The sequence below is a fragment of the Paroedura picta genome, chromosome 11 (assembly GCF_049243985.1).
Source record: "Paroedura picta isolate Pp20150507F chromosome 11, Ppicta_v3.0, whole genome shotgun sequence".
Lineage (NCBI taxonomy): Eukaryota > Metazoa > Chordata > Lepidosauria > Squamata > Gekkonidae > Paroedura > Paroedura picta.
Genome location: NC_135379.1, coordinates 65,027,842 through 65,042,278, shown reverse-complemented (window position 1 = coordinate 65,042,278; position 14,437 = coordinate 65,027,842). Strand labels below are relative to the sequence as shown.

The window sequence follows — 14,437 nt, the reverse complement described above, 5'->3', positions numbered from 1 at the left end:
TAGAAAACCACCCCTGAGTGAATTTCATTTTCCATGGTAGAAGGATCTCCACTGGTCCCTGGCATAACGCCTGTTAAGCTCACTGGGGGCTCTGTCGGCACCCGGTTCATGTCCAGTTTGCCAGCATCCACAAGCAGATGGCACAGTAGCAGTAAGGGAGTGTCTAGATGCTAAGCGACTAACCTTTCTGCATTCCACCCAGACATTCTTGCTGTGCTGGGGTTGGCCCATCTTCCAGTCAAATCCCAGCTTGTCTGCTTGGAAGCAAGTCCCTTAAGTAGATACTTAGCTGTGGGCACCTGTTGGTCTGGAATACCAGCTCTGATTTTTTTCCCCTCCTGCAACTCTCATAGGGTCACAACCAAGTGCTGCAAAAAAACAGTTGCAGCCCATTACATCCGAGAAACAGAATCTGAAGTGAAAAAGAGGCTGCAGACATTTGCAAACGTTGCAAGCGATGCAGAAATCCAGGAGCAAAGAAATAAACTCAGCCCCATCAAAGTGCAGAGAAAAAAACAGCCCAAGCACAAAGTTGACTTCCTTGAAGAGGAATCCGTGGAACTCTTAAGCAATGACGACGCGACAGATCTGTCCACATCCGCTGGTGTCAGTCCCTCTCCTGATGTTACAGAACCTAGTGAGTTAGAGACCAGCTTTGAAGACCAGTCACCACCCACTTTGGAAAAAGATTTCACTCCGACGGATCTGCCATCCAGTCAGCAGAAATTTGTTAACATCATGAAGGAGAAACGGCCCTAGACACTGTGAGTGAGTTTCTGCAAAGCTCATGAACCTACAGTTGGGGGGAGGGGGGTGAATCATGTGGCTGTTTGGGCAGGAAGAGACCGGGGGAGGAGGTGCTCCTAGTCTACTGCAGGATGCAGCTTTTGCCCCGAGAGCCCACTTCTGATTGGTGAAACTCAGCACAGGTTGAAGGGTCAAGTCTACTCGTCAGGGTTATACAAGTAGAGTTTACTTTTGATAGCTAGTCTGAGATCTGTGCTCATCATCACTTCCAGCCTCTCGGAGAACAAACATTTATAGCATTGCACTGCCTAAAAATGCTGTACATTGAAATACACCTTGTTAACTGCAGTAACAAAGAACAACACAAACATCGATTGAAAATGTGCTGACTGTGGAACTATAAAGATGGCAGGAAACTGCAGTAGAGCCAGTGAAATATTAGAGCAATGTGGATATTGTAGAAGTACTATTTTAAAAATGACACACATTTTCTCTCACCTAAGAGGCAGTGATTGATGTATTTGCAAATTTAAACCACCACTGTCATGAAGTGGGTCCAGTCTGGCTAGAAGTTCACACTTTTGCAAGCTTTGGGGGGGGGGAGGGGCAGGTTTGTATTTTTAAAAGGTGTTTTTAATGGTTAACAGCAATGTCTGTGCATGAGCATCATGAGAACAAGCAGGGAGTATAAATGACAGGAGGGAAGGGTGGGAGAAAATAAATATGCCTCCTGAGCGGGTGAGGGACCCAGTAAGCTGGAAGGAGAAGCACTAGGGAGCCAGGGAGATTTCCCTACCCCAGTCTCTGGAGTCTTTGCTTCTGATTTCTGATTCTGATTTCTGAAACGCACACCAGGCAGTAATCTTGCCATTGTATTTGGTCCCAGCTGCATCCACGCAGAGTACACTGCATCAGCCCCACTTGGATGAGATCTGTGCATGGATAGCTGTGGCCAAACATGTCCCTGGCCTGCTGCAGCTGGGGCATCAACTCAAACTGGGGCAAGCAGCACAAGGGTTGCTGCCCCCATCTACCAGACAAAGCCAAAGCAGTTTCAGCCCCCAAAGAGGGCTGAAATGAGCCCAGCTAATCACTCTCACCCAACAAAGCACAGGGCTCCCAGGACCCCGTGCCCCAGCCCTTTATTCAAAGGGTGTGTGCAACTGGCCCGTAGTTATTTAAAGCTTGACAGTCGAGGGGTTCTTGCATGACCACCCCAAACTGCCTGGCACCAGCTGCTCCCACAACGAAGGACTGTCTCCATGCGGAACTCAGCCAGGCTGTTGCCTCTCTCTAGGCAACGGGAGAGGGCAGGAATGGGTGAGGGCGGGAATGAGCAGTTACTACAAACCCCCCCCCATCTTTTTATTGTTTACTGTTGGGCTAGAGCAATTAAAATATGGCCACTAAAACAATTTAGATGATCCAGGGCTTTGGCTAATCCCAAGAAATGATGAAGCCTTGACTGGGCATAAGAACAGGAAGTACTTAATTAAACCAGGAGGGGAGACAGCAGCCCTCGGAAATCCCATTAGCTCTTTGGACTGTTCGCACTGGACAGAACGGCAAGTGTGTTCATGTTTTTTTTAAATCATCACAAATCAGGTCTGAAAAAATGTCAGGAGGCCAACGGGAAAACCACTGGGATGTGATGGGTGGCCAATGACCCCTGGATGCTCCACTAAAACTGTGACAGAAGGTGGTGGTATGAGAGCAAAAAGGGAAGGTGCTGGTTATAAAATTAAAATTGTCATGAATACGAAGTTTGCCGTTTTATACATCTTGGGTTTTACAAAGCTTTAAATCTACGTTAAGGACACATGAGAAAATAAAGCATCTCTTTATTAAAATAAAAGCTTTCAGATTGCATTGCAAAGTTTTTTCATTTTATAAAAATCAGACAAAATACTTGCTACAAATACATCACAATGATAAATCAGGTTTCAGGGCTTCCCCTTAAAGTCCAGCAATCTGGCAATGACTGTCTGTGCAGACTTCAAAAGTGGGCTATCATAATACTGATACAAAATACTTCATATAGATACTTCAGGAGTACACAAAACAGTCCAGGCTCCGTCCAACCTGAGTCTCTCCTACTGGAGCCTCGCTGAAGAGCACAGGAGCCGCTCAGGGATACATCCGACTCCTGGCCTCTTCAGCAGGGCCCCTGTGCAGCAGACCGACCGGCTGGATTGTGCCGCCCTGAGAAGTGAAATACATGCTTTATATAAAACGCTTACACATGAAAATGGCAAATGTACTTAGAAATATGCAAATACTGTAGTGTTTAGAGTGAATTATCAATAGCTTAAAATTCTTCATAACTTGTTTCTGAAAGGAAGTCAGCGATGTGCTGTACTTGCATCACTCCTCTGTACATTGCATACACTTTACGTAAGAAACGTACTAGCTTAACACTTGATTGACAGGGGGGGGGGCAACGCTCCGCAAATCCTTCTGCACACGTGGAATGATACTCCCAACATGTAATGTTCTTGGCAGAACTTCACCCATGGCAATTTCTTCATAATAAAATATATAATGTATTTACATCTAAGTTTGTCACACAATTCTCTCTCTCTCTCTCTCTCTTTTATTTTTTGGTACATTAGTTAAGTAGCAGCAAATTGTTTCCCTCGGAAATTGATGTTCAAAAGTAAGGTCCATTTATCATTCCGAATACCTCTTAAGTTGTATAAAAATAATACTTTTCAATAGCTTTATACAATATTTACTGATGAGATTTCTAAAAAACAAACAAACATTTGCACCATGACTTCCCTTCTCAGGGTAATGCAAACGGTCACTTTCCTTCAGCAATCACTTGTCTGCATAGTCAAGATTTGGCGTCTGCGAAAGAACTTGCCCTACGCAGGCTGGCCAGAGGGCACACGAGAAGCCTGTCCCTGCAGCTGGGCATTCCCTCTCCTAAGCTGCCTGAGCATACTTTCCCCCAGGGACTATTTAGGGCTACCTGGGGAGCAGCCGAGGCTAGTGGGTTAGAAACTGTACTTTTTAAAGTACCCAAGAACAAGGGGAAAGGACTGCGTCTGCAAGCCTGTTGCCCCTCAGAAAGCACTACTGCATTCAGCCGGACTCGTTTCTGGATAACCAGGCTCAAGACCGGCTTTGTGGTTGCAGTCCTGCAGAGGCAGGCCGCTTAAATCCCACTGGCTCTTCTGTGCAATGTTGCAGCCGAAGTCTAGAGATTGGGGGGTGTCTTTGCATGATTGTTCACTCCCCATCCCTTGCTTTAATTTGGATTATGCCCAGGATACAATATAGCAAACCTCTATTCCAGATTCTTCCTGTTGCTGACATTACGAGCTCTGCAGGGCGCTTGCAGATATAAAGGGACACTGCACTATTATTAATGTCAGCAGTTCTGAATGTCCTTCGCAAAAACAAACACCTTTAAAAACTCACACCATGACCCTTTTCAGTGCTATTATACATGCCATAAAGTGGCTGAGAAAGCAAACACGAGGCCCCAGAAGAGCACATGCAGGGCTGCCTTAACCTGAGCCCCGGAGGACGGTTTCCTGGCTGACACTTCCACCTGGGCTGCTCTGAGTGCTGACAGTGGCACGTGGGATGCCAAAGCAGGGCTGTCCGAGTTGATCAGCGACTGTATCTTCTCCGCTTCTTTATTGCACGCTTCAATCTAGGAAATGGTAAAAGAGAACTTTCATAGTATGTTCCCACTGTCACGTATTTGTATTGCAACTATATGACAAACGATGATTGTCCCCTTGGCTCCTAGAGGGCATTCTCTAATACTTGTAAAAGGATTTTTCCCCATTCTGGGAGAGAGGATCCACAGTCCCCCAAGGGGCTTCCCTGGCCTCCCCAGGTCAGCCAAGTCCAACATATGCTGCAGGGGTTCAGCTGGCCCTTGGCTGCCAGCACCATGGGAGGCAACCAGGGTGGTCACTTCTCAGGACTCGACACCCAATTCCATCCTCTCCTGATGAGCCACAGCAGCACTCCTCCTCTAAGATCCCTCGATTCCCCCTCTGAAGAAAGTCCACTGCAAGACAGCCCCTCATTGGTACCCTAAAGGCCTCCCGGGAGCCAGGAGATCAAAGGGAATTCCTTACTATGAATTCCTGGACTGCCCAGCTCCCAGTGGGCATTCTCCATTTAGAGGATACTGGTTGTCTTAAGACTTATAGGGGTGACATGACAGAGGTTGGCACAATTATGCGTGAGGCAGAGACGAATTCCTTTTCTCCCTTGCTCATAATGCAAGGACCCGTGGGCACTCAATGGAATAAATGAACAGTGGGCTTAGAACAGATAAAAGGAAGTCCTTCTTCACCCAAAGAGTAATGAACACGCGGAACTCACTGCCACAGGAAGTGGTGAAAGCTTCAGGCACAGACAGCTTCAAGAAGGGAGTGGATAAACAGATGGAGCAGAGGTTCATCAGTGCTCTTAGCCACAAGGTATAGATGGGACACTCTGTGTGGGGCAGGGATACTCTCTATTCTTGGCACTAGGGAGGGGGGTCACAGTGGGAAGGCTTCTGGAGTTGTGGCCCCACTGGCAGACCTCCCAATGACTCCTGGCTAACTCAAATTCACAATTAAAAAAAACTTTACGTAGGAAATAGAAGATACTTACATTTAACAAATAAAGTAAATAAAACAACACACAAAGAACTACCACAAATTATACCTGTAGGGGCTTGGGGTTTTGATCAACAGGTACAATAAGAATCACAATCTCAGATTCGATGCTGAAGTATCCAAATACATCACACTGCGGCACGGAGACATGGAGTCGAATTTTTTGAAGAATCTCAAGCACAGTGATGGGTCTTTTGTTGTTGAGCTGGAAGAAGTTTAAAGTCTCCTTAGCATTTATGACATTCTACAAAGTGATGTGTAGAAATCACGGAGGGGAAGTGTTAACAGCAAGCGGATCTAAAAAGGTTTCTCAAGGGATGAGCGCAGCTTTCCGACCCCTCAGAACTTGATCCAAACACCACGGGGGCAGGGGGCACAGGAAAACCCACCACGTCCAGGGGCTGCAGGCCCAACCCGGGGGACAATCCCAGCGTTCCCTCTGAACAGCAGGCCCTGGCTGCAATCCAAGAGATCCGGCAGCCTGTGCAGGGCCCCCCTTCCTTCTGCTCACAGGGATCATTTTATTCATACGCACATCAGGGCACTCAACATCTGTCCCCGCGTGAGGAGCGGATTGAATTGCAGCCTTGACATCTTGGCAAAGAACACAGAGTGCCTCACCTTGGCAAAGGTGTCCAACTTTTCTTTATCGTAGAGGACCCTCAGCATCCCTGCACACAAAGGGCAGCAGGCTCCTGCGGGAGAGCAAGGGAGAGGGTCACTTCCGACTGGGCTCGGGGCCACAGTGGCATCAACACAGCCGCTGTCCTGTTGACCAGAGACTGCAGAGCATGATGGTTCTCATGTCACATATAATCCTAAGCATGAGCAGAACCTGGCATGAACTCTGCCGCTACGGGAAGTTTTGTCAAGGTGGCCCCAAAATGGCTTGTTCCTGTCTAGGACCACAAAGTCATGGGCCTCTGCCAACATGACAGTAGGCCAGGTCCCCAAAATGCTGCAGGCAGTGGCCTCGTGGACCCACCACATGACAGAGTCGCTCTCGTGATCCCAGGCGCTGAGGGCCAGGAGGCCCCTGGGGCAGCTACGGAGGGAGACCCAGGAGCTGCCCAGGACATATGAACGCACGAGGCTACCATGTTCTGAATCAGACCCTTGGTCCAGCAAGGTCAGCACGGTCTACTCAGACTGGCAGCGCTCTCCAGGGTCTCAGGCGGAGGTTCTTCACATTGCCTGCTGCCTGGTCCTTTTCAACTGGGGATGCCAGGGGCTGAACCCGGGGCCTTCTGCATTCCAAGGAGATGCTTTAACCACTGGGCTTTAGTCTCACAGGGTGGGGGGAGCAAGACCTTTTTAACAAACTGCTTGCGGCTCAGCTCTGCTAGGGCAGTGGCACTCTCGCTCCAGTGTCACTTGGAATAACAAGGGGGGAGGGAGGGCAGGCTCAAGGCCTGTGGCGAAAGCTTCATCCCTGAGGGGCAGGTTCCCAGAAAAACCATCCATGCTCTGTGCTGAGGCTTCATCATTCAGAGTGTCGTACAGATGGCCTTTTAAATAGGATTATTTAAAGATATACACATGACTACAGACGTTAATAATCACATACAATTACTAACCAGCTCATAGGTATATCAGCTTCTATTAAGTAGATTTTAAAAGGTGTTTGCTTTCCAAATTTCTGAATACAAGAACCCAGACACCCCCTTTTTGCACAAGGTCCACATTAACCTGGCCACATGCCTAATGCCCAGTGGATGTCTCCATCATCCAGGGGAAGGCCCTGTCTGTCTAGTCACTATCTTCAAGGAACTTTCCCGCCCCTGGGTTCATTGCTTGATTCCAGATTCGACTGTGGATTCCTTCCTCCTGAATGCTCTCCCCATTTGGGGCAGTTTACATTTCTTCTTACAGGGCTTAAATGTGACCTGCAGCCTTCTCAAAGGGTGTGGATTTGAAGAGTTTCTGGGGAGGGTGGGGGTTTAGGAAGGGCCCCTTCTGCCTCCCACCCAGAGGGTCAGGGAGCGCCATCTGCTGGGGTGAGACGGAGCCTGGCAGCTTCCTCTCTCAGCCAACTTCATGGCACCTTTATTTATTTAGATTTCTCTGCCGCCCATTTCTTTGCAGCTCTGGGCGGTTTACACTGAACATTATATAACTTACACGGAACATTATACAGGCGGTAATATCAAAACAACTTTCAATAAAGCATCAAAAGATTACAAATCCACATTTATAATATAAATAATTAACAGTAGCATTGGGAGAGTCTGGGGGACCAGCAGGTGTTCTGAGTCAGTCAGCCTCAAGCAAATGCCTGGTGGAGGAGCTCCCTTTTGCAGGCCCTGCAGGACAGTGGAAGTTCGGGCAGGGCTCTGATCTCTTCAGGGGGCTTGTTCCACCAGGTGGGTGCCAGGACCCAGAAGGCTCTGGCCCTTGTTGAGGTCCAACGCGCTTCTCTGGGGCCAGGGATCCGCAGACAGTTGGAGGTGGCAGAGCATAAGACTCTTTTGGGGGTTTAGGCAGGGAGGCAGAGGAGAGACAGCAGGCCTGAGCCTAACTGATTTGTAGGAAGGCAGAGCCAAGAATTGGGCATTAAACAATGTTTAATTCTGGGTATGAGCTCTTGTGTTCATGCACACTTCTTTGGATACCTTGCCCACAAAAGCTTATCCGATGAACAAAACTTTGTCTTAAAGGTGCCACTGGACTCAAACTTGTTCTGTTGCTTCAAGCCAACTGTAACTTTCTGCGACCACTATGTTTGTCAGCTTTACTGACACTGTTATGCTGGTATATGCTTCTAGATATATTCTGTGTTTAAGAAGAAGAAGAAGAGAAGAGCTGGTTTTTATGCCCTCCTTTTCACTACTGGAAGGAGTCCCAAAGCAGCCTGCAAACACCTTCCCTTTCCTCTCCCACAACAGACACTCGATGAGGGAGGTGGGGCTGAGAGAGCTCTGAGAGAACTGACTGGCCCAAGGTCACCCAGGTGGCTGCGTGTGGAGGAGGAATGGGGAATCAAACCCGGCTCTCCAGATTAGAGTCCACCACTCCCTAACCACACTGGCTCTCTTAAGAGAAAATCATTTTACTTAAAGGATTCCTGTTTACCTCTGAGCCACTCCCACCCTCCCCTCCCACACTGGGGAGCTTTGTCATTTTATCAAATATAACCCCATCATTTTTTCTTTTGATCAGCTAAGAATCTTAAGATGAGAGCCTTTGCTGGCAGCAAAAAAAGTAGAAGCAGCTCAGGCAGGCAAAGGAGGAGCAGAAGACCCCTCACCTCAGAACACTACCTGTTACAGGTGACAAAGATGTTACAACAATTATCTCCAGACCTGCCAACTTAGTCCTCCATCATTGGAGAAGGCTGCAGTGGAAAGTCGGCCACACTCGGCAGACAGACACTCGTCTGAAATATCTACACCAGGTTTCCCCTCGGTAACTTTTAACACCTGTAAAGAAGGCCTAACGTTCCTTTCCAGCTGGGCCCGACCCGAAGCCTTCCTGACAGCAGCTTGTCAATGTCCACAGACCCAAGTTTAGTATGAGTAAAGATCACTGTGCTCACCAGGGGGAAGGACCGGCTTGCATCCAGTGGCTGAAAGGGGAGGACACTGAACAGACACACATTCTCCTTGAGAGCTGTAATGGGAAAGAGCACCCACTGCTTGGCAGGGCCCATAGTAGTCGACAGCCACACGGTCAGAGTAAGCAGCACAGACACTGTTGTAGCTTTCCCCATTCTGGCCACACACCACTTCGACTGATTTGCAGAAGGACTGAAAGAAGAACAGACAATAACAGCAGCGTAATTGACAATGGACAGAAACTTGTGACAAATGAAAGTCACAGTATCTCAAGTTTACAAGTAACAGCAAAGTTTCAAGTGATCCTGGACTGAAAGAGCAGTAAAGCCACAGAAATACGTCCTCCTTGACAGGCCACTATGTCCACATCCAGGTCACTATGTCTGTTCCACAATTTAATTCCTTGCTGAATAATGAAATACTTCTCCATTTAATGCACAATTAAATTGCAGAACTCACTGCCTGCAGACATAGTGATGGCTTTACAAGAGGATTCGACAAATTTCATGGAGAGGAGGTCTATTTGTGGGCACTAGCCATGATGGCCAATGGGAACTTCCACATCCAGAGGCAGTAAACCGGGGGTAGTCAAACTGCGGCCTTCCAGATGTCCATGGACTACAATTCCCAGGAGACCCTGCCAGCGAATGCTGGCAGGGGCTCCTGGGAATTGTAGTCCATGGACATCTGGAGGGCCGCAGTTTGACTACCCCTGCAGTAAACCTTAGAAGGAAAGCCTCTGGGACAATTGGTTGGCCACTGTGAAACAGGGTGAAACGCCTCCAGGCGGCGAGCCGGTTTCCAGCAGCCTCCACCGCAGGGACACAGAGACAGCGAGCAGAGCCATGCGGGGCGCGCTGCTCGATGCGGCCGGCTCTGTGCTGAGGGCGGGGCCCAAGACCTCCGGGCGGCGAGGCGGTTTCCAGCAGCCGGCACCCTGGGAACGTGGAGTGTGGGAGCAGCACCACGCAGGCCATTCTGCTCGACGTGGGCTGAGGACGGGGCCGAGTGGGAATCGGCGCCCAAGTACAACGATATAGGCTAGATATCAGGAAAAAGTTTTTCACAGTCAGAGTAGTTCAGCAGTGGAATAGGCTGCCTAAGGAGGTGGTGAGCTCCCCCTCACTGGCAGTCTTCAAGCAAAGGTTGGATACACTCTTTTCTTGGATGCTTTAGGATGCTTAGGGCTGATCCTGCGTTGAGCAGGGGGTTGGACTAGATGGCCTGTATGGCCCCTTCCAACTCTGTGATTCTGTGATTCTATGATTCTAAGAGGGGCAGATAACAAAGAGATCACATTTGCACTTCCCATTTTCCAGTACGCTGCCAGTATGCCATGACATGTCTGAGCCGATTATTTCTGCAAGCAGACCATAGTCTCAATTCTGCCTCCAGCAGAAATCAGTGACTCATGTGTTTACCTACTTCCCTTTTAATATAGCTAGAACAGCAATGGGCATCTAAATGGGAGTCCCCAGGAGACAGCGGGTATGGCCAACCAGCACATCCAACATCTCAAACCCTTCTCCACAGTGACCGACTGGCAGTATCTGCTCAGGTGACAGAGCCCAAACCAGAGACTGCACAGCAAAAGTCCCTTCCTAGAGGGCCACACTCTCCCACCTTTTTCAAATTCATACAGTCTGCACCAGAAAACATTTCTCGCTATTAGTAGTGAGAAAAATTCAATGTCACTTTTCCAAAATGACTCCCCATACCTGACATGGACCTTTGTACGATATGCTCTTCCCTTTTTGGTGCAAAGTACACGGATTGTTATATTCTATATTGTCTGTGTCACAAACAGGTTCTTGCAACTGGTCACCACAACGGAACTGCCTTGGCACACATTCATACTGGTTACATCCAAACTTCTTGAAACTGGTCAAGCAAACCTGTGGTTTCGGTATACATCTGGACAAAGCAACATTTCCATAAACATTTATGTTTTTCTATGCTTCAAAAGAAGAGAGAGAACACAAAGCACGTATTCAGATAATTTCCTAAAAGGCATTAGCTTGGCTTCTAAGAACAACAGGCAAAATGAATTTGCCAAAAATGGTGTCTCAGTTGGTGCCCAGTTGCACTCCAAATGCAGAAGAAAGGCACATGTGGATCCTTTTATTATTACAGAAGGTGCATGGTAAAAGCCAGACAAGCAATTTGTTTTGTTACGAGATTTGGTTTGGATCTGGGTCACATTGGGAGGGAGCAGATGGAATCTTTGTGCGTGGGGTGGGGTGTGCTATGATGGCTCTCAGGGGCCCCGGTCTGCACTGTCTTCTCCAGGGGCAGTCAAACTGCGGCCCTCCAGATGTCCATGGACTACAATTCCCAGGAGCCCCCTGCCAGCGAATGCTGGGAATTGTAGTCCATGGACATCTGGAGGGCCGCAGTTTGACTACCTCTGGTCTTCTCCATACCTGAACGGGAGACTTCCTATTTCTCTGTCTATATATATACACCCATGCACACCCTCCTGCCTACAAAGGAAGAAATGTATTTAAGAAACTTTAACAAAAAAATCATTCTTTTCCCCATAAAACCAGCAGTTCTCAAACATTACTTGGGCCTGAAAAAAATAATGAGAAATCCTGACACTAAAAAGAATTTTTGTGAAAACTCAGTTTTAAAAGTCCTCTTTAGTGATTTTTATTCCCAAATCCAACTTTCAATAAAATACAAGGAGGGAAATGAAATAAATTTATATATTTACTGAAACTGAGCCACTAGTTCTGGCCCGTTCCTTTCCGTTAACAACCCTAAGCTTATTGTTCTTTGCCCCGTAATCTATGCATCGATTCCTCTATATTATTCTTAAATAGGTTAAACGTTTACCTCTGGTTTCTGAGGCAAGGGTTCGGGTTGCAGGGGTCCTTAGACATACAGGACCCAAACTCAAACTGACTGTCCTGAAGCCCAACACAGCGTGCTATGCAGGCACTGGGATAAGTGCGTCCGTTCTGCCCACACACTGGGACAAACTGGTCGGCACAGTTACACGGCAGACCTGAAAGAGGAAAATCTGTCTTGGGGAAGTTGCAGATTTGTGCACAGGACTGGCATTCAAGGTTCCCACAGGAGCGATAGCAAATGCCAGGTAGCAATGGTCCTTGTTTAGGAATGATCACACCAAGCTAAACACATGTAAGCCAAAGAAATTAACAACTGGCAATTGCATCAACAGGTTTCAGCATATTTAGTTCCTTGTAGAGTTATGGCCTTTCTTTTCAAACCATTACAATGGATGCTATATTCTTATAGTTCAATTCCCTTCAGAATTGTGGGTTTTGCTTTGTGCTTCACTCTACATTGGACTGTTTGTTACAGATCATGGTAATAAATCTTGGACACAGTTCCTCAGGATCAGCCAACCAACTGAAACTCAACAAAAAACAGACAGTGTTATATCAGAGAGACTCTCTGGACCAGGGGTAGTCAAACTGTGGCCCTCCAGATGTCCATGGACTACAATTCCCAGAAGCCCCCTGCCAGCATTCGCTGGCAGGGGGCTCCTGGGAATTGTAGTCCATGGACATCTGGAGGGCCGCAGTTTGACTACCCCTGGACAATGCACAGCTGGGGCCTCACAGTGTTAACATGTCTACCACAGCACCCTTACTGACCATGAACGTCAAACGTTGCATATACATTAGGGAACGCTACCTGTAAACATGTGCCGTTCATCATCTGAGCTGTGTTCATTTAGACACTGCCGAGTGGAACATATCAAGTTTCCAGCAAAACAAGAACAGACGTTGCAATCTATAGCAAAAAACGCTCCGTGACCTTAAGGTAAGAACAAAGGCATTAATGTGTTTATGGAAAAACTCATGCGTAGAGATTTCAATCCTACAGATTCTCGACCCAAGAAACAAATGTGAGACCGTTCTATACCGCTGTACCAAACATTGTATACAGCATTTAGTATGGCTAAATCGGACAGATCCCAAGGATTGCAATAAAAGAAACCAACCTAGATAGAATTATACAAATCTCTCTGTACTTTGAAATAGAGCCCTCTGCTATATACTTTTATTTTAAAACAGCTTAAACTCTTTTAATCTCTGGGATTTTTATCTATGTTATAATCAATAAACATACCAATGAGCCCTATTCAAATCAAGCTGATGATGAAGGTAAACACAGAAGCAAAGCAGGTGCCAAATCCCAAGTTGCTTTCATTTTAGAAACCTCTGTTGAACACTCCTCAAGGCCATTCTGACTCCCTTTCAAGACACTGCACAGGTCCCCTTGAGGTAGCAGCAATACAGATCCCAAGAGCCCAGGGAGGGGTGAGAATAAACAGGCACAGCAAGGAGAAATGCTGAGAGACCCCTTGGAGGAAGGGCTCCCCCTGGCTGATGGCACTGGTGCCAATAAGGCAGCAGGACACAAAGACTTCCATGGAGGGGGTTGTAGAATCACAAATTTTATTTGCTAGGTATGTGGAGCTCCGATCAGAATTTGGTTGGAAACCTGGCAAGTTCTAAAATCCTGCAATGAAGGTCTTGGGTCTTTACCAAAAATCTAAATCTTTGGACTTCACAGGATATAGGAAGGAGACAGTGGAGTGTGGCTGGTAGCGTGTCAGACTAGGAGCTGAGAGGTCCAGATTCGAATCCCTGCCCAGCCATGGAAGCCTTGTGGGTGACCTTGGGCTATTTATACACTCCCAGCCCAAGCTACCTCATAGCACTGTTGTAAGGATAAACTGGAGACAAGCCAGTGCTGTAAGCGGCAGCTTGGGGTCCCCGCATGCTGTAGCTCAATATAACAGGCAGCTGTACTTACTTTTCCTTTGCCCCCCAACAATGCAAGACTTCTGGAGGTCAACACAGTGCATTTCCATACAGTTTTCTAGCAGTCCACTCTGACCACATGTGCAAATTTTATAGCAACCAACATCTGCTGAGGACGGCACCTGGATGAGTGTCCCTTGGCGTACGATGAAATCAGAAGCTTCCCCCAACTTGCAGCCTAGTGGAAGAAGACATATCCCAAAAACACTTGAAGTCTCACAGATAATTTAAAAAATACTATTGGGCTACTGATGGTTTTAAGATGCGATTTTATTATGTAGGGTTTTTAAACGTTAGCTATCCTGGTGGCCCTTATCAGGACAGAAAGGCAGGACACAAATTTTGCAAATAAGTATATAAATTTACTTTTAAAAGTGACATTTTCTCCCAATTAGCCTTCCACCTTCTGTCTGAAGGTCTAACTGACCTGGACATAAAACCGAAAGCACAAGGCCATACGTGGGTTGGGACCCACATACCTGAGGGACCGCCTACCACTCTATGCCCCCCACAGGACCTTACGCTCTGCGGGTGAGAACCTGTTGGTCATCCCCGGCCCAAAGGAAGAGCGCCTAGCCTCGACCAGGGCCAGGGCCTTTTCGGTCCTGGCCCCTACCTGGTGGAATGAGCTCCGGGATGAACTGCGGGCTCTGCGGGATTTGTCAGCTTTCTGCAGGGCCTGTAAAACGGAGCTCTTCCACCA

The 14,437-nt window shown here is 47.6% G+C and overlaps 2 protein-coding genes across 5 annotated transcripts in view; one reads left to right on the top strand and one right to left on the bottom strand.

Moving 5' to 3' along the window:
* Nucleotides 1–2,616, top strand: part of LOC143820658 (zona pellucida-binding protein 2-like) — a 33,000-nt gene extending 30,384 nt beyond the window's left edge. For all 3 annotated transcript variants that reach the window (XM_077303724.1, XM_077303722.1, XM_077303723.1), the window contains one exon: nt 354–2,616. In XM_077303724.1, coding sequence (XP_077159839.1) covers nt 354–759 — 406 coding nt within the window. In that variant the 3' untranslated portion in view covers nt 760–2,616. The remainder of the gene's footprint in view (nt 1–353) is intronic.
* Nucleotides 2,572–14,437, bottom strand: part of RECK (reversion inducing cysteine rich protein with kazal motifs) — a 53,568-nt gene continuing 41,702 nt past the window's right edge. For both annotated transcript variants that reach the window (XM_077303721.1, XM_077303720.1), the window contains 8 exons: nt 13,727–13,912; nt 12,599–12,721; nt 11,771–11,942; nt 10,651–10,846; nt 8,914–9,124; nt 6,000–6,073; nt 5,428–5,583; nt 2,572–4,411 (listed from right to left, as the gene is read on the bottom strand). In XM_077303721.1, the coding sequence (XP_077159836.1) occupies nt 4,196–4,411; nt 5,428–5,583; nt 6,000–6,073; nt 8,914–9,124; nt 10,651–10,846; nt 11,771–11,942; nt 12,599–12,721; nt 13,727–13,912 (1,334 nt within the window). In that variant the 3' untranslated portion in view covers nt 2,572–4,195. The remainder of the gene's footprint in view (nt 4,412–5,427; nt 5,584–5,999; nt 6,074–8,913; nt 9,125–10,650; nt 10,847–11,770; nt 11,943–12,598; nt 12,722–13,726; nt 13,913–14,437) is intronic.